Source organism: Fusarium vanettenii (assembly GCF_000151355.1).
Source record: "Fusarium vanettenii 77-13-4 chromosome 4 genomic scaffold NECHAsca_3_chr4_2_0, whole genome shotgun sequence".
Taxonomy (NCBI): domain Eukaryota; kingdom Fungi; phylum Ascomycota; class Sordariomycetes; order Hypocreales; family Nectriaceae; genus Fusarium; species Fusarium vanettenii.
In genome coordinates this window covers 534,487-552,694 of record NW_003315879.1, presented here as the reverse complement: position 1 = coordinate 552,694, position 18,208 = coordinate 534,487, and the positions used below count along the sequence as shown (strand labels likewise).

The 18,208-nt window shown below is 53.4% G+C and overlaps 6 protein-coding genes across 6 annotated transcripts; 2 read left to right on the top strand and 4 right to left on the bottom strand.

Moving 5' to 3' along the window:
* Positions 1-948: 948 nt before the first annotated feature.
* gpd1 (glyceraldehyde-3-phosphate dehydrogenase) lies at positions 949-2,945 on the top strand. The gene is made up of 4 exons (XM_003051968.1): positions 949-975; positions 1,534-1,687; positions 1,749-2,433; positions 2,490-2,945. Exons 2-4 carry the CDS (start codon positions 1,559-1,561, stop codon positions 2,690-2,692), a joined length of 1,017 nt encoding a protein of 338 aa, XP_003052014.1. The 5' UTR covers positions 949-975; positions 1,534-1,558; the 3' UTR covers positions 2,693-2,945.
* A 1,038-nt stretch (positions 2,946-3,983) lies between these two features.
* Positions 3,984-6,388, bottom strand: NECHADRAFT_92522 (uncharacterized protein; the record flags this gene model as incomplete). Its single annotated transcript, XM_003051513.1, has 2 exons — positions 3,984-5,796; positions 5,877-6,388. The coding sequence occupies 2 exons, from the start codon at positions 6,386-6,388 to the stop codon at positions 3,984-3,986; spliced, it is 2,325 nt and encodes a 774-aa protein (XP_003051559.1).
* A 1,839-nt stretch (positions 6,389-8,227) lies between these two features.
* Positions 8,228-10,513, bottom strand: NECHADRAFT_99940 (uncharacterized protein; the record flags this gene model as incomplete). Its single annotated transcript, XM_003051512.1, has 2 exons — positions 8,228-10,323; positions 10,499-10,513. 2 exons carry the CDS (start codon positions 10,511-10,513, stop codon positions 8,443-8,445), a joined length of 1,896 nt encoding a protein of 631 aa, XP_003051558.1. The 3' UTR covers positions 8,228-8,442.
* Positions 10,514-12,011: 1,498 nt separating this feature from the next.
* On the top strand, positions 12,012-13,472 carry RUVBL2102 (TBP-interacting protein; the record flags this gene model as incomplete). Its single annotated transcript, XM_003051967.1, has 2 exons — positions 12,012-12,232; positions 12,281-13,472. The coding sequence occupies 2 exons, from the start codon at positions 12,012-12,014 to the stop codon at positions 13,470-13,472; spliced, it is 1,413 nt and encodes a 470-aa protein (XP_003052013.1).
* Positions 13,473-13,826: 354 nt separating this feature from the next.
* Positions 13,827-15,467, bottom strand: NECHADRAFT_78755 (uncharacterized protein; the record flags this gene model as incomplete). Its single annotated transcript, XM_003051511.1, has 3 exons — positions 13,827-14,140; positions 14,190-15,411; positions 15,465-15,467. The coding sequence occupies 3 exons, from the start codon at positions 15,465-15,467 to the stop codon at positions 13,827-13,829; spliced, it is 1,539 nt and encodes a 512-aa protein (XP_003051557.1).
* Positions 15,468-16,754: 1,287 nt separating this feature from the next.
* NECHADRAFT_102527 (uncharacterized protein) lies at positions 16,755-17,807 on the bottom strand. The gene is made up of 2 exons (XM_003051510.1): positions 17,132-17,807; positions 16,755-17,083 (listed from the first exon to the last, which is right to left on the bottom strand). Exons 1-2 carry the CDS (start codon positions 17,756-17,758, stop codon positions 16,910-16,912), a joined length of 801 nt encoding a protein of 266 aa, XP_003051556.1. The 5' UTR covers positions 17,759-17,807; the 3' UTR covers positions 16,755-16,909.
* Positions 17,808-18,208: the final 401 nt, after the last annotated feature.

Here is an 18,208-nt window from a genome sequence, read left to right as displayed (position 1 = left end):
CGTTGATGGATGGATGGATGGATGCGAGGGAATGGGATGTGTGATGGATCCTTGTCGCTTGCTTGCTCATCCTGAAAATGATGGAGTGAGGTGGCGGCACCTCCAAACGCCCAAGATCCATAGAGGGGCAGAAAAGGTACTTGAGTTCCTGCCCAGCCCGCCTCGTGTTGGGAGGTACCCCTCTGGACGCATCACCCCACCAGTCAGTGACGCCAATTGCTGGGTACCTCGAGCTCTGGCGGGGTCTTTTTTTTTTGTTGTAATCATGGGCGATGGGAAAGAAAAGCGTTCACGCTACGGATATAGAATAAGTTGAGTAAAAAAATATTTCATGGAGAAATGGAAAATGACACAAACATCGGGGTAATACCATCGAAACTAGTCGCGGCAATCAACCTCCAGTGCTGCTCAATGCAAAGGGCGCACTAGACAGCTTGGTTAGCACCGTAATAAGGCTGGGCTGGGAATTGGTCATGATGCCTCATCTGGAGTTAGCACCTCTCACCTTCTTACCTCAAGTCCCTCACACCCTCCCTCTCACCCGATATTGGGAATATGGGGCCCCCTGCTAGGTATGGATGTTGCTATTGCTGCTGTTGCTGCCCCTCCCATGCCCATCTTGCTCTGACACAGCCCACGCCCCTCCCCGCCCCCTCCCCCTCTGAACGACGGACGGGAGGGACGGAGAGTAACGGGGGGCGTGGGAGCAAGGGGAATGCGTCGTGTCGTGTTGTCGCTTTGTCTGGTCTGTGTGTGTTCGTGGGATGGATGAGATGATGTGGTGGTGCCTCGTTAGAGGTGAGGTGTGGACAGACCAGACCAGACCGTCTGGACGGGCGAATGGCCGCAACTGATAATCCGGAGCCCGGAATTCATATTTGTACTTCTAGTCCCCTCCTCCTCCTCAGACTCGACTCTTTTTTCTTTCCTTCTCTTCTCTCCATACTCATCACCTTCAATCAACAACAACCTCAAGTATGTGAACCTTACCTCACCTCATGTGTCCTCTCCTACCCTGCCTGCACCTCCATCACATCTCAGTCGACATGGGCATCATAACATGATGTCTACCTACCTACCCTGCCTTTCCCAACACCACCTTGAACCGTCATATCATTTTTCCTACCCATCACCTTGATGATCAACCCCCGCTTCCGGCGGGATCCTGCTGGCTACTCACCCGCTTCCTCCCCTCCGAAAGACCGACGCGACAACGATACAACGACACGTCAATCGGGGGACGGGATGTCGGGCCTGGACAAGCAGAAAACATGAGAGCTCTAGCTCCTGTTTAGCTGCCCCCAGCCAATTGCACTCTGCCCCTCTTTCCGGCGACGTCTGCCCCCTCCACCAGACGTGGACCCCAGCAGGCATCTTCCCTCCCCTGGCAGAGCTCTTTCAGAGCCTGGTCTGTGGCGAGCGTTGCCCGGCTAGCGTCATACAATATAAATTACCCCGCCCCCTCACCTCACCTCACCCAAGCTTCACACAAACCATCTTCTCAACTGGTCAATCTAACCGTCTTTTCTACAGAAACATCATCTCTACACTACTCAAAATGGCTCCTATCAAGGTCGGCATCAACGGTTTCGGTCGTATCGGCCGTATCGTCTTCCGCAACGCCGTCGAGCACCCCGATATCGAGGTTGTTGCTGTCAACGACCCCTTCATTGAGCCTCACTACGCCGTAAGTCATTCCCGACGAACGCAATATAATCATCAGCCAAGCTGACCAACCTTCTCTGCAGGTCTACATGCTCAAGTACGACTCCTCCCACGGCATCTTCAAGGGTGAGGTCGGCAACGACGGCAACGACCTCGTCGTCAACGGCAAGACTGTCAAGTTCTACTCTGAGCGTGACCCCGCCAACATCCCCTGGGCTGAGACCGGCGCCGAGTACGTTGTCGAGTCCACCGGTGTCTTCACCACCACCGAGAAGGCCAAGGCCCATCTTGTCGGTGGCGCCAAGAAGGTTGTCATCTCTGCCCCCTCTGCCGATGCCCCCATGTACGTCGTCGGTGTCAACCACGAGAAGTACGACGGCTCCGCCGACATCATCTCCAACGCTTCTTGCACCACCAACTGCCTGGCTCCCCTCGCCAAGGTCATCAACGACAAGTTCGGTATCGTTGAGGGTCTCATGACCACTGTCCACTCCTACACTGCCACCCAGAAGACTGTCGATGGTCCCTCCGCCAAGGACTGGCGAGGTGGCCGTGGCGCTGCCCAGAACATCATCCCCTCCAGCACTGGTGCCGCCAAGGCTGTCGGCAAGGTCATCCCTGAGCTCAACGGCAAGCTCACCGGCATGTCCATGCGTGTCCCCACCGCCAACGTCTCCGTTGTCGACCTGACTGTCCGCCTCGAGAAGGGTGCTTCTTACGACGAGATCAAGAAGGCCATCAAGGAGTCTTCCGAGAACGAGCTCAAGGGTATGTTTTCCACTCATGTGACATGATGCAACGAAGAGCTAACCATGACTTTACAGGCGTTCTCGCTTACACTGAGGACGATGTTGTCTCCTCTGACCTTAACGGCAACACCAACTCCTCCATCTTCGATGCCAAGGCCGGTATCTCCCTCAACGACAACTTTGTCAAGCTGGTCTCCTGGTACGACAACGAGTGGGGTTACTCCCGCCGTGTCCTCGACCTCCTCGCCTACGTCGCCAAGGTCGATGCCTCCAAGTAAGCGTAGATCGCTCAAGGGGCTGGAAGCAAAACCAAACCTAATTCGCCGTGGCTGGCCGGCCACCCGCGCCTGCCGCGTGTGTTAATGACTCAAAGAGACGAAGAAAGTAAAAAAATACCAAAAACTCGATCCTGGGAGAAATATCGGAGGGGGTGTAACCAAGATGTTGGCATCGGCTCAAGTCCCTTACTAGGCAGAGTGTTCTTAGTATAGCCGTGGACAGAAAAAAATAGATCCATCCCTCCCATTGAGATGATGTTTCCCTTTGCAATTCCGTGATGATTGTCTATCTGAGTGATGCTGTTTCTCGTCCTAACTTTTTTGCTACCCCACCTCTGAGCGACGTTGGAGATCGCGTCACATGTCAGCCCCACTCGATCAGGGACAAGGGGGTAGGCAACTTCAGTTGATCAAAGAAGTCCCCGGTCATGACCAACTCCAACTTAACTTGTACATACTGTCACCGCATAATTTCAGAGACTTTTCGAGATTTTCGAGATCTTTTTTTCATAATCTTGGCCTTGGTTTCACTACCAATACATTGCCAACCCTTGATTCCTCCACCAAGCCAAGAGGATACTCTTCGTGTCGTATCCCTCCATCTCCGCAGCCCATGCGGATTACATGCCTGCCTGCGTGTTCCATGATATCAAGTTCCTCCTGAGATGCCTTCCATGCGTACCTCCCTCCCTCTGCCTCTCTCGTTGCCGTGGATCGTTTATCTCCTGACTCCTCGAGCCTCCTTTTTGATCCTCAACTCCACTGGCACCCTCCTCCCCTTGCCAAAAACAAATAAAAGTCCGTGGTGAAACACACAGACACTGAATTCCCGTGTTCCCGTGAGTGTGATGAAATAAATAGATCGCTTTCCGTTTTGATCCGGGGGATATCATTGTACAAATCAAAAAGTCTTGCTTCTCATGAGGGACGTTGACCGTCAGAGGTCCAGCGAGAATGCAACAAAATCTCAACAAAATTCCAGCCCTGCGAGTTGAGAATCATAACCATGCGACAAGAGCTAGCCATATGGGTAATGACGTACTCTCAATGCTGTCGATGCGCTGTGTATGCTGCTTCGCTCGCTACTGCAATACCAGTGTTTGGTTGCTGCGCTGTCGATCAAGTCAAGGCTGGTGATAAGCCCTCTTCCGGGAAAGCCCTCGGTGTATGTCTGCTACGAGGAGCAGATGGATGTTGTAATTGTGGTCATAATACATGTAATCAAGTCTTGGTCGTAGAATAACTGTAGTGTATGCTCTGCGCGAGGGTATGTAAAGCCCGGTGTATCTGGTCATCGGCTGACTCTGATGCTGGCCTCCCTGGGATTAAACTCGGGAGTCCAATCAACATTCTCGTCAACACACCACTGCCGAATGACACGCATCGATGCCTGGCAGACTTCGTCGACGGTAGACCAAGGGGTGATGTCCGCTCGCAGGTTGGAACTGTCAACTGTGTCGTAGACCTCGCGCACCGTGGGCCAGTTGCGGAAGCGAGTGGCTTGGTGCTGATAAATCTCCTCTTTGGTGATATGCTCGAAGTTGCTGAATGACTTGATGAACTCGTCCGCCGCCACAGCCTGTAGTATCAGGACAAGGGCAAATATCGGTGGGTATCGCCGCGAGTCCCGACGTATCTCCTTCGAGAGGTAGTCGACCATCTTGATCAAGCTGGACCAGCCGCTTGGATCACACGGCTTGCTCTGTAGGTTGCGACTGACGTTGAGGAGGTGGAAACTGGTCATAAAGGCAATGGTGCTCTCTACCGCGAGGGCAAAGTACTTCTTGCGGTTCGACTCACTAGCCCGCGCGTCACCGGCAGCAAGCTTCATGCTATGCTTGTTCGCGACATCGCCTTCATGCTTAAGTCGCCGACCCAAGTCTGAGAAGCGAACATGTTTGTCAAATGTCATCCGGGGGTCGGCTTTCTCGCCTCGAGGGGCATCGGTACCGTTGGTGGTTGGACGATCTGACGATCCGGGGGGAACAGGTGTTGCGTTGGTTATCTCGCCAGGGGTATGAGCTTGTGAGTTGCTCGAGCTGACACGGGACATGGCAGTCGTGCCCTTCTTGGACGGTGTTGAAGGCGGCGGTGGGAGACTCGAGACGGACGGCATACGGGGTCGTTTGACAGCTATTGTGTCACCCGTGTTCTCAGATGTGATGGGACGCTTCTTGGCCTGAGCAGGTGGCGCCTCAGTGCTGACCGAGCGTTCACGTTTGCCGGTTGGGAGGGCTAGGATTCGTTTTAGTGTCTGGCGCATGCGTTTGGATATCCGCAAAGTCACAATCAACCGCTTCTTCTCTTTGCTGCCCGAGGCTTCTTCTTCTGGCTCGACAGGCGCCTTTCTGGCCGTCGTCGACTTCGGTCTCTCTTCGCTCCGCTTCTCAACTCGCTCATCCTTGTCTCTGTCATCTTGCGCCTTCACATCTGATACCTTGGCAGAAACCTTTCTTCGGGAAAGCTCTGCTTCCAGGGCGCTTGGTAGGGTTGGGGACAGTAGCGCAGGTAGTCGAAGAGGGGATTTGTCTTTGTTGGCGTCGTTCTTTGCCTTCAGAGGAGGTGGTGGTTCGGGTTTCTTGGGTTTTGTCGGTCGTGTGCCATCTACGGCGTCTTCTCGAGCCCTCTTCTTCTCTCCCTTATCGGCCGCCTTCTGGCTGTCCCAGCTCAAGTGAAGTGGCGACAGCAGAGGGGGTACCGACGATCGCGAAGATTGGTCATTCTTGTTTGGCGTGTTCTTTGTGCTTCCTGAGACGTTGGGTCGGACGCCGTTGACTGAGTCACCCCGTGCGCGCCCAGCTGGCGAGGGATTGCGAGCTGCGGCAGACGCATTGGAGCTTTTGAGTAGACTACGTCCATTAGTGAGCGATGAAGAGCTGGCTGGTTTGCCGTCTCGAGAAGGGTAATCGGAAGGCGCCAGAGAATCACGCTCCTTGCGGCGTGGGGGTTCGTCGCGGGAAGGTCGCGGCCGATCTTCGGCTGCACGAGGCAGGTCTGGCCTGTGCCGTTTCTGTAAACGGTGGTCGTCGTCAATGTTGGCGGAACGCTTTCTGCTGTCTGGTGATACGGGCCGAGGCGGAAGCGTTGGCGGTTTCGGAGGTAGTCTGCAAGGACATCAGTACATGAGCCCTCGGGGCGCCGAATTCAATCCAGGCACGGAGCTGTATCAAATATGTCGTCTTACCTCATGTCAACAATGTTTTCTCTGTGTTTTTGTGGTTTAGTATCGAGAGAAGGATGAGAATCCCTTGTGCGATGGGAATCCGATTTCCTGATCTCGTGAATAGACTTGGAGTCTGCATGTGCGCGCTCGACATCTCGCTTTCGGGCGCTGGGTGGCTCTGGGGTGGAGGTGTCAGAGGCAACACCCGAAGTCTTTTTATTCTTATAGTCGCTGAGCGACAACTTCTTCTTCTCGCCGCCGCCCTTTGCGAGGATACTCACGTCGCGAGGGGGCGGCTTCTGGGGTTCGACACGCATGTCGTAGTATGATCTTGTGAGGAGGACACCGCGGTCGGCTTCCGACACGAGGGTCGAATACTGCAGACGGGTGTTTTCCCATTCCTCAGGGTTCTTCTGTCTGGATTCGTTGGCGGGGATGTGGTATCGCCAGTCGGGGGAGTAGGAGAGGTGGTGAGGTTTCTCGGGCAGGATGCGCTGGGTGAGCTGCTGAACCGTCTTCGCCGCGGCTTCCATTGTTCGTGGACGTGGGCATGCCGGGAGGACGAAGACGGGCGGTGCGAAGAGTCAAGGTGGGCGATCGCAAGTGACGCGCGGGGGGACGTGGGCGTGGGCGTGGGAGCCGCAGGGAGACCGAGAACGCGACGATAGCAGCGAGGGCGGTGGATGCGAAGGTGACGAGGGAGTGTGGATGCGATGATCTAGGTCGACGAGACGCGAAACACGAAAGTCGGAGAGTGCCTCGGTTGAGCGATGGCGGGCGTTAATTCGCCGGTCGTCGCGATGGTGATGATGATGCTGGTGGTGATGGCGGACCTGACGGGGCGGCACGAACCAAACCAAACCAAACACACAGCAGACCGGGGCCGAGCGATGGACGAGTCCAGTCGCAAGATGATGGCGCGCTGGGGAAGGACGGCGCAGTGGATCAGAGCCCAGAAGCTCCGTGTAGGGGCCGACAATGGTATGGGATTGGACAAAGACAAAGAGAGCGATTGCACAGGGGGATGAGGAAGAAGGGAAAATATGCAGGTAGCGAGCGACGTTGATGCGGCTCGCGATGGAGATGAACAAGGTCAGTCACCCTGTGCTGTACCTGGAAGAAGTGGTCTCGGTCTGGCCTCGTCTGTTGAGGGCGGTCGCTTTGTTTCCCCCGGATCGGATCCAGAGAAGGGCGAGGGCGTCAAGGTGGAAACAGGAACCCGACGGCAGGAGAGACAAGGGGGCGTGGAGGTGCAGGTGCTGAGTGCCCAGGCCAGGCCCTGTAGCTGATGGAGTTGTAGCGGCAGTGGTAGCGGTAGATGGCGGTAGTAGTGTCAGTGTCAGCCAGTGATGGATGGACGTGGACTTTTTGTGGCTCCCTCAGTCTGGGCAGGTCCCGTGTGTGGCTGAGGGGGGAGACCAGGGGGTGCCGTGCCGGCTGTCTCTGTCTCTCACGTTTTCTTAGCGGGCTATTGACGGCATTGGCGTGAGCCATGACAGGGCGCGCTTGGGGTAAGCACGTCAGTCGAGTAACTTACCCTGTGATAACAGACAGACAATCTGAGACGAAAAGTGCTGGGATTGAATGACGATGACGATGTTTTTGTTGTTTTATGTGTTGATGGATCAATCAAAGTTAGGGTTGAGTGAAGTTGGTGAAATACACGGAAGGAGAGAAAGGCTCGGGTGTACGCAGCACGAGAAATGGCTGACTCGTCGTTTGTTTGGTCAGGCACAACGCGCGCGGGCATTTACACTGTAAACGCAGCGGCAATGTTCCGTTTGAAGCAGAGGGTACGTTGACAATAAAGGATCAAAAGAGACGAAACACTGTGGTTCTATCCCAAAAATGGTACTCTTTCACATCGTCCGATGCCCTATTATTATCCCCATTGAGTTTTTGCGCCTTCCACCTCTGACACAATCGCACCGATCGTCTCACCTTCCACATCACCCACCACCGTCTCTCCTCGAACCACACATGCAGCGGCACTCGCCCATGCATCCATTGTCTTGGTAGAAGAGCTTATCTGCTCACGTGCCCTGTCAGGTCTGCGCTTGCATTCATCAAAGAAACGGGCTAACATCTTGCACCAGGGTCCGAACAAAGACGGCATCAGAAGAACCTTATGTGCACAATTCCACCTCTATCAACTCATTGATCAGCCTTATCCTGCTACGCCTTCTCCCGTCGGCGCTTCCCCGGCATCCTAATGCGCATCATTCGGCTCCGAGCCAGAGCCGCCATCGGACCCGCTCAATTCCAACCTCATCTCACGTCCCCCGCGTTCAGAGTCTCACTTGCATCACTACGCAGCTGCTCGAGACAGCAAGAAACATGACACAGAAACATACATACACTTGGTTTGTCCTACAGTCGACAATGCTTGAATATTAACGCGACGCCGTGTTCATGATGAGGGTATATGCCTTTCCGCCGATATCCTTCCTTTTCCCAATTTCCTCCTCAGCCTCTTCCAAAAAGACAAAGCAACCATAAGCTACCATGGGAACGCCAGCTCGAGGCTTCACTCACACATATATCGCCGCCACACTCACACGTCTCCAACAAAAAAAGCCACCCGACCTCAATGGTTGCCGTTAACCACTACCGGGCTTCCGTTAGTCACCTTGCGCTTCTTGTTGGAGCCGTCAGGGTCGTTGAACCGTCTCTCAATCGCCTCCACCCGCGAAGAGATGTTGTCAAGCTGACCATGGACGTGCGTCGGTACATGAGCCTGGATCTGCTGCACAACCTCCCTATACCAGTTCTTTGTGCTTAGGTTGTTGGCCCAGTCGCTGAGATGCGTCAACTGCATCTGCACGTCATCGAGCCCTCCTTTGGAAGCGCCGCGCACTGTCTCGAGTTCTCGACCCAGCCCGGCGATGTTGCCCCGGATTGAGTTTATCTCGACAGCTTGCTCCTGAAACTTCTTATCCAGACGGCCCGAGAGTTCCTCAACTCCCCTCTTGCTCGACTCTCCCGAGTTGTCCGACTCCACAGCCCGTTCGAGTGTCGAGACCCTTTCGTCCAACTTCTTGATACCTGTCTCAAGCCCCTTCACCCTGTTGCGCTCTCCATCAATGACCTCCCCAAATCCATTGGCCAACTCCCCGAGTTTCGCAAAGAACGCCTTCCTTAATATGCCCTCCACTCCCTGGACCCTGGTCTCTATAATTTGCAATACTTTCTCCTCTGCCATAGGTGTCTCAGAAGACCTAGGGCTCGCACGTGTCTGCGACTCCCTTATCTTAGGAACCTCTGCAACAAGTTTCCTTAAGTCCTCAGCAGGTGGCATCTCCTCGACAAGACGTTTCAAGTCTCTGGGCACTGGCGGGTCTTCGAGAAGTCCCCTTAAATCCTTAGCTGATGGCAATTCTGCCAGAAGCTGCTTTAGTTCCTCACTCGGCCATTCCGATGTGATAGTGCGTAGCGAGGCAACGTCCGCTGCTAAGGATTCTTGCTTCTCACTTTGCTCCTTGATAGTGGACCCCAGAGAGGAGGCAATGCCATCAAGAGACTCTTGCTTCCCCCCTTGTTCCTTGATAGTGGATTGCAATGAGGAGACATCCTCGGCTAGAGAATTTTGTTTTTGCTGGTATTCCCCTGCGATTGTGGCCTGGTCCTCAAGCATCTGCTTCAGGTTTTCCACCTTGGCCACAACCTCATCTGCGTCCTTGGTCGTGAAGTACTGAGAGGACTGGCTTTCTGACTTGTCCTCCAGTCGCTTAATGCTCTCAAGGACGGGCTCAAGTTGACTTTGAAGAGTTGAGATTTTACTGTCTTGTTCTGTAACAGCTGTCTTGACCTGATCTGAGATGTCGGCATTTGCAACAGATGAAGCAGAAGGTCCCAGGCCTGCCAGTTGTTTGAAATGATTCTCGGTCGATTCCTGGAATTTCTGTAATGCCTGTTCATCGGATGATATCCTCTTCTCGAACTTCTCATCGATTGCTGTGATGCGGATACCCTGGCCTGTGTTGATGCCCTCGAGTCTGCGCTCGAGCCTATCGAGCCTTTCCTCCAAGACCTGATTCTTGCGCTTCTCCTCGTCGAGATTCTTCTTCAAGTCCTGAACCTCAGACCCGTTGGTTTCATTCTGTGCCTTGATGGACTCCTTGACTTTGCCAATTTCGGTGGTCAACTGTGTGTTAAACAACGTAGAGGTCGACCTTTGTAGTTCCATGAGTCGCGCATCGAGGCCAGGGAACGTGCCAATTTGTGGCGACTGTGCACCTGCTTGACTGTTGGGGCTGGCGGCCTGTGGCTTCTTCAAGTAGGCATCGAGAGCTGACTGCAATCTATGGTCGGCCTTCTCAGTCTGATGCTTATACTTGTTTCGACTAGTCTCATAGCTGGTCACTTCTTTCCGGAGCACCTCGTCTGCTGATGCAAAGTCTGAAGGCCTAGAAGGCGCGCGGTCTAGGTCAGCTTTGACCTGCTTGAGTCTCGTCTCTACGCGATGCAACTGCATACGACAGTGGACACTCTCGGTCAGAAGCTCTGCTAATGGCTTTGCATCAGAGGCGTGTGAGCGCTGCCCAGATGTGCCACCTGCCGCGGACGACGGTGTTCTCGACCCTGCCAGGCACGAGTTAGCATGGCCTTGTTGTGTCCTTGTTCCGACATCAATGTGTACTGACCTTGGTCAAAGGCATTGCTGGAGTTTCGAGAGAGAGACCTCTCGACAGGAGATATGACAGAATATTCATGGGCCGTTTTGTTGTCCCTTTCTGAATCCCTATCTCTATCCCTGTCTCGTGAGCGCACCGATTCGTCTCGTTCGTATGAGCCACGTCTTGAGGAAGGTTCTGGTGGGGAGCGGTGGAATCGATCCGAGGTTCGATCGCGGTAATCGACGTCTCTGGATGTTCGTTCACGGTCGTCGCGGCGGTCGTAGTAATCCGAGGATCTTCGGCGATCGTGATTATCTAGTCGCCTATATACGCCTGCCATCGTGGCACTGACAGTGTATTGGGGACGCCAACATCCGGCGAAGTAATGAGGATGAAGGCGCAGATGAAGAAAGAAAAGGGTAGGGAGATTGGTAGCGCAATAATGAATATTTGGGGCAATATCTCAGGAACTTTGATACAGTGGGGGAGGGATAAGGATTAGATGCGCGCTAGACTGTGGGCGTAGCTCGAGCAACGATAAACGCGTCGCGCTGTGGAGAAAGTTTATAAAAGAAAGAGTCCAGAATGTAGGAAGGATCTGCTTATGATCGCAAGGAGATCATCAGAGTACGGAGGAAATTAGATGGATGGTGATGGGATGGGAGAGAGAAAAGGGAGAAGAGCAAACATAAGACAAAGAAAGGTGGGAAGCGTTGTTCAGTGGAGGTGGACGGTTTGCGAGTTGGGGAGCGAGGCAGGCGCCAACTGGCCGCCACTGCCAGTGCGGTCCCTCGCACCTGCCGGCATCCATCCAGCTGGCCCCCCCTCCCCTAGCCGTCATGGAATCATGGAGGAAGCTGCGGCGGGCTGCTTGTAGGAATCGTATGAGAGCAACGAGAGAGCGGGAAGGTGCATCTAAGCTTGTCATTGCCGGTTAATGAGGTTTCGAATAGGTTGCTGTGCAATCTAATTCGGCTAGCCTTTACTGTAGGTCCAGGTAGTTCCATTCCGTTGAACTGCGTTCCGCAGTACGTACTATTACAATAGTGACTTTGTAAACGAGCCTAGAGACCCTTGCACAGGCAAGCTGCATGTTGGACTCCGGTCTGTGGAACAAACAGCGCATGGCGTTTTTGTTTCTCCAACAGATGGAAGCCCCAAGGTTTCACAAGAGGTCTCTATTCCATCCGAAAAGCCAGATGGGGTACCACGCTTTTCCGTACACAGTGCTCTTGTCACTGACTTAGGTATCCCGTAGGTAAGAGACATTGGAGCTTTGGAGATGTGGCGGTGCGCGCTAGGAATGTGGCGCAGCTAGGCGCGAGCCGCGTGCATGCCTTTTTTTCCCAGGTGCAACAGGAGCTCGCGAGCTTCCAGCCTCATCCTGCTGGCTTCCTCTGTCATTGCCATAGCCTTGCACTACAACACTTCATAATCCCAGACATTTTTTGCGCAAAACACGCGACAAGATGGCTGCTGTGAGTATTGCGACTTGTTTTAATATGCGATTGATCGCTGACGATGCATACGACAGCCCGTGATGACCGTGTCAGAGTCTAAGGACCTTCGAGGTCTGAACCTCATCGCAGCCCATTCCCACATTCGCGGCCTCGGCGTCGATGCTACAACCCTGGAACCTAGAGCTGCCTCTCAGGGTCTTGTTGGACAGGAGAAGGCGCGGAAGGCTGCTGCCGTTATCCTCCAGATGATCAAAGAAGGCAAGATTGCTGGCCGCGCAGTTCTCATCGCCGGTCCTCCCAGGTTGGTTCAGCGTCATTGTTTTTGCGACGCGCGCTGACATGCTTCAAGCACCGGAAAGACGGCCATTGCAATGGGAATGGCGCAGTCCCTCGGCCCCGATGTCCCTTTTACAACCCTCGCATCGTCAGAGATCTTCTCCCTCGAGATGTCCAAGACCGAAGCCCTCACCCAAGCCTTCCGCAAGTCGATCGGCGTCCGGATAAAGGAGGAGAGTGAGATCATGGAGGGAGAGGTCGTGGAGATTCAGATTGACCGTAGTGTTACGGGCAGCGCCAAGCAGGGAAAGCTGACTATCAAGACGACCGACATGGAGGCTGTTTACGACATGGGCAGCAAGATGATTGATGCGATGACCAAGGAGCGCGTTATGGCCGGCGACATCATCTCGATCGACAAGTCTTCTGGAAAGATCACTAAGCTCGGCCGATCTTACGCTCGGTCACGCGACTACGATGCTATGGGTGTCGACACCAAGTTCCTGCAGTGCCCTGATGGCGAGATTCAGAAGCGCAAGGAGGTGGTGCACACTGTTACATTGCACGAGATTGATGTTATCAATTCGAGGACACAAGGCTTCCTGGCCCTCTTTTCAGGCGACACAGGAGAGATCCGCAGCGAGATCCGAGACCAGATCAACACCAAGGTCGGCGAGTGGAAGGAGGAGGGCAAGGCCGAGATCGTCCCCGGTGTTCTGTTCATGGACGAAGTTCACATGCTCGATATTGAGTGCTTCTCATACATCAACCGAGCCCTGGAGGACGACCTGGCGCCTGTGGTGATCATGGCCAGCAACCGGGGCAACTCACGCATCCGTGGCACTGATTACCGCAGCCCTCACGGTCTGCCTCTGGACTTCCTCGACCGAGTGGTCATCATCAACACACACATGTACAACCCCGAGGAGATTAAGCAGATTCTCTCTATCCGAGCACAAGAAGAGGAGGTTGACGTTCACCCCGACGCGCTTGCGCTTCTGACCAAGATCGGCCAAGAGGCAGGCCTCCGATATGCCAGCAACCTCATCACCACGTCGCAACTCGTGTCAGCCAAGCGGAGGGCCAAGCAGGTTGAGATTGGCGATGTGCAGCGCAGCTTCCAGCTCTTTTACGACCCAGCGCGCAGTGTCAAGTTTGTGAGCGAGTCGGAGAAGCGGCTGATTGGCAACACGGGCGCTGTGGACTTTTCGGCTACTGGCGCGGCACCGGCCGCAGGCAACGGCGAGAAGATGGATCTCAGTTAAATTTTGTCGGCGAGTAGAGCCTGGCGTTTAAGGGAAATTGGGACGTGGACGCGTGCGTGCGTGCGCGGAGTGGTCAAAGGGCGTGTGTGAAGTGTCAGGGATAATTGTACCATACTGATCTGGCGTAGAATGGGACCCGCGCGTCTAAAGCTATAAAAAAAAGAGAGTTCAAGAAAGAAAGAAGGTTGTCATTCTTCTATGGGATATCAAAAATACATGTTTTCATATCTCGTGGTGTCATTAAAGGGCACATCATGTTGCTCCTCCTTGCCCCTGATTATCTGGTATAACTCCCCCAAGAACGCCCTTCGTACATGTTTTTTACTCAACATATCCCTCTCCTCATTCGAAACCTCACAGTACAGGTTCTGCATCATCCCAATCATCGCCGTCGTTGACTGACATGGTCAAGCTACTGCTCTGGTAGTAGAACAGACGAACATTATCCTCCCATCCTACAGCCGTGATGCCACTTGCCGGACGACCCCATGCATTGTCACTGTTTGACGTCCAGCCTGTCTGTGCTCCGCTTCGAGAGTATGAAACGATAGACCCGGATGAGGGGTTCGTGTAGAAGACGCGGTACGAGTTTAGGGATGGGATGTAGGTTGCGTCGAAGAATGCTGATGCTCGCCAGGAGGAGGCGGGCTCATCGTCGACGACTTGTGCTAGAAGAGGTAAGCAATGAGTTATGTATCTTATACGCAGATGACTTACAATCATCGGAGTCAAGGGCATCAGCATGGTTGAATGTCCTCATGAATCCCGTCGAGTTAGCAACAAAAAAGACGTGTACATCAGTCGCATTAGACCTCGTCGCCGCAATAGAAGAACCAGCCCTGACACCGCCCATAAGGTTAGACCCGACCCATCCTTCAGCGTCAGCGTCGTCGCCGTTGAGAGCCCAGATGTTTGTCCCGCTGGCTTGGAAGTAGACGCGGGTCGAGTCGTTGCTTAGACGTAGCGCTGCTAGCTTGGAGTCTGGGTGGACGCCGTTAGTGAGGTTTGCCGAGATGATGGAGTTGGATGTGACTGCGCAGGCTGCTGTGCCACTATTCGTAGTCCCTCCAGCTTGATCATCATCATCATCGCCGTCTTCGCCGTCATCGTCGTTGTCATCATCTCCATCATCATCAACATTCAGGTTTCCGCAGTTGAGAGTAACCTGTGCAATCTGCGTTTCATTATCCTCCGTCGTCACGTAGAACAGCTGAGTAGTCATGATGGACGAAGCGAGTCTGAGAGTAGCCGCAAGAGGTGTGCCATAGTTGGGCTCGATATCCAGGTCAAGAGTGTGTTCGGCGCCTCCAACGTCGTCGTGCATGCGGCGGTAGAGAATGTTTGTTGTGTTGAGGTCGTTGTAGAACACCTGAAAGTTCTCGTCATCGTCGTCTGCCGCGATAACAGCAGTCAGGAAACGCTCGTCGGCATCAATCGGGCCCGTCTTTCGAGGAACAGGACCAGTGTCTGTAGTAGTCGGTGCTGAATCGTCATTGCCGTCTCCTCCATCTCCATCTCCTCCTCCTCCTCCACCACCTCCATCCTCTTTACCATTGTCGTCACCCTTGTTGGCCTGGGTGCCACCTACTGCACCACCGACGGTGGCAGCAACCAACATGAACATGATTGCAGCAAGCACAATCAAAAACTTGCGCCTCTTCATGCCAAAGATTCTACGAGGGCCCTTTTCTTCGATAGACTCTGCTGCCTCTCCGCCCCTGGTTCCTACACCGGCAGCGCCGGCCATGTCTTTGGTTTCCTTGTCTCCTCCGGCAACTTCCTTTTGCGCGTCGTCATATGTTGGAATCATCCCGGGGTCTTGTATGTCGCTCACGACCTTGTCGCGGCCATGAGGGTCGACTTGAGTACCAGTGACCACTTCTGGTAGAGAGTGATCCGGAGGTGGGTCGACCACTGTGGGATATCTCTCATCGTCGCGCTGAGCCACGGTTAGTTTGAGTATTAAAAGAGTATAGATAACGACAGATATACCATGTTTGATTCGAGTGTCACAGAACAAACTCGTTGTGCAACAGTGTACGAGCAAACCTATTCTCAAGCAGGTAAAGACCGAGGAATTGGGTATTATCCTGCCCCATTAGAGATCACCATTTACAACGTCTGCCGGACTCAAGTAGACGGGCTACGGGTGACATTTTTAATAAAAAACTTGCGGGGGCTTTCCATGGAAACCTTGATACCGCGGGTGGGTAGTGACAGTGTTAGTCGAGAGGACCAGTGCACCCCCTGGTAGATCTACACAGCCCTCTGGGCGGTCGAATGTGTATGGCTGGAGCCAGCCCGAGCATACGTACTCGTTTGCTTGGCTCTGGACTTGGCTTCCTCGCAACTTGGTCTTGGGGAACTTGGCAAGCGAAGGAAGCTTAGCAGAGGGGACAGTTCCGCCCAGAAGGGCTTTGCTCTAGCAGAAAACATGCAGAGAGGATGTTTCAGGACCCATCTGCTGTCTCCATATCTTCGATCCGAAGGATTCTGGTGGTGTGACGATCCCTCTCAAGGCCACGACGACCCTGTCTTGGCGAGGCGGGTCATTTCATCCCAGGCAAGACAAGGCTTCAGCTCAGAGAAGTGCCGTGAATGCGACATGCGAGATGATCACAATACCATTTCTGTAACTGTATAAAAACTTATTGTTCCTGTCTTGACTCTATTTGGGGATACGATTTAAAAAAGAAGAGTCGGATGTGCTCGAATTAAGGTGTGGCAGGAACAAGGTTAGCGCGGGGGAATTAAGAAAAACGTCACTTTTCCCCCGGTTGCGTCTCCATCGATTGGTTATTGGATAACAAGGTTAGAGTAGAGAGGCTTTTAGTGTGTGCTTTGATGCTCAGCTCAACTGGGATCCCTTCTCTTCTTTAGCTCGACACGAGATTGTTTAATGAGGTGCAGTTCATCCGCTCTTTGTTAGGCATCTATACCTGGAGATTGAGGCATTTTAAAAGGGTTGGTAATGTAATTAAAGCTTGTTGACTTTTAGATGAGCACTCATCAACATCGTCTCCATTTTGACAACAGTCAAGATAACTCTTCAACCACAGTTACACCACAAACAATTCTAATTCCGTCAACTGTTAAGAATCAAACGATACACTCGCCACTAAGCACTCTATCTCGCCCCCCTGCCCATCATCTCATCAATTTGTCACCTGTCTCAAAGCACGGAGCTACGTAATCGCCCATCCTTGGACTGAGGCTGAGTACGCCATGGCCCACATTCCATGATACAAGAGACGACCACGAGATGCGACACCAAGCCCGAACTTTCCGATAATTCTTTACTATGAACAAGCCATATTTCTATTTTCTATTTTAATTCTATCCCGTCTAGGTTTTAAAGCCCTCGGCAAAATATTTACATTGAAGACACTTTTAGGTGGTCAACACCTTTCAGCTATACACCACCCAGTATGAGAAACTCATGCCTTGGGACATGGCTGAGCCTCGGTGGGTGTAATGTTGAAGTGCTGTGAGAATGGATCATCCGTCGCAGCTCGGGGAACATGCTCAATGATGCTTGCGATTCGCTGCGACTGCTGAGCGCCCCAGAAAGTCTCGATAAAGGCAAAGATGAGGTCCAAGCCAGAAGTGACCTGCTAACGTTAACACACTTTACTCAGTCCAGAAAGGAAAAGACTTACACCCGATGAGGACCAGATCTTGCCGTCAATCACGAATCGCGCCGGCGACACCCAGTTCACCTTGGGCCCCATTGCCTTCATCGTCGCCCACGCATTCTTGTTGGTAGCAGCCAAGTGTCCATCCAACACGCCCGCCCTCGCCGCGATGCCCGAACCCGTGCAGATGGTCATGAGGATCTTGACCTTTGGCGCCATCTTGGCAATGTAATCGGTGACGGCTCCGAGGTTCGGGTTCCGGGCTCCCGGTCCGCCAGGGACGATGAGCAGGTCGAGGTCAAGATCGTCGGCAAACGTCTTCGTGGGAGGAATAGTTGGCCAGAAGCTCGAGTTGAACTTGTTCATGGCGACGGGCGCTGTTGAGACGGGGTCAAGCGTCTCGGCGATGAGGTGCAGGTTGAGCTGCTGGACGCTGAGCGAGACGAGCTGCAGGGGATCCAGGGGCCCGAACACGTCGATCATGTCGAGAGCCTGGAAGAGCACGACTCCAACATTACGGATGTCGGAGCCCTTGAGGTCGGGGATGGCGCCGGGTGTGATACATGTTCGCTCCGTGTTGCGGTGCGCGATGGCCGAGGCCGAAGTGGTCGTGAAGGCGAGGGCGCCAGCGAGAGTGGACAAGAACTTCATGGCGATGAATGACAACCAGCGTCAATGGAGAACAGAAAGAGTAGAGACCTGATTGTTTGTTTGACTATTAGAGAGAGTACAATCTAGATAATATATACCTTGATAAATGCTCATGTCTCACCTCCATCCCCTGTCAAAGAAAACCTTCTCAAAACCTCGCATCCATCCTCAAGGCTTACCAATCTCCATCCTTCGTGCATCGCAAACAGAAACAATTATTTCCTCCGTCGTACAAGACATCTTAAGAACCAATCGTCCTTTGCTCCCTAGACCAGAGGTTAATTACAGTCCAGATCCTTCAACTCGGGTATAGTGTCGATCAAACACTAGGCCCGTTAAGCTACCTTGTCTTACCGCGCGCGAAAGAGGATGATTCTGCGACAAACATGGGCTGTAACCGGCTCAATACACGCTGCATTTACTTGTGTATTCCTTAAACTATCCTCTGAC

Bases quoted from the DNA above. Each gene is read 5' to 3' on its own strand.
- gpd1 (XM_003051968.1), top strand. From the start codon at position 1,559: ATGGCTCCTATCAAGGTCGGCATCAACGGTTTCGGTCGTATCGGCCGT. The intron at 1,688-1,748 runs GTAAGTCATTCC...CCTTCTCTGCAG, and splicing joins TCATTGAGCCTCACTACGCC to GTCTACATGCTCAAGTACGA. The intron at 2,434-2,489 runs GTATGTTTTCCA...ATGACTTTACAG, and splicing joins TTCCGAGAACGAGCTCAAGG to GCGTTCTCGCTTACACTGAG.
- NECHADRAFT_102527 (XM_003051510.1), bottom strand. From the start codon at position 17,758: ATGAAGTTCTTGTCCACTCTCGCTGGCGCCCTCGCCTTCACGACCACT. The intron at 17,084-17,131 runs GTAAGTCTTTTC...TAACGTTAGCAG, and splicing joins AGATCTGGTCCTCATCGGGT to GTCACTTCTGGCTTGGACCT.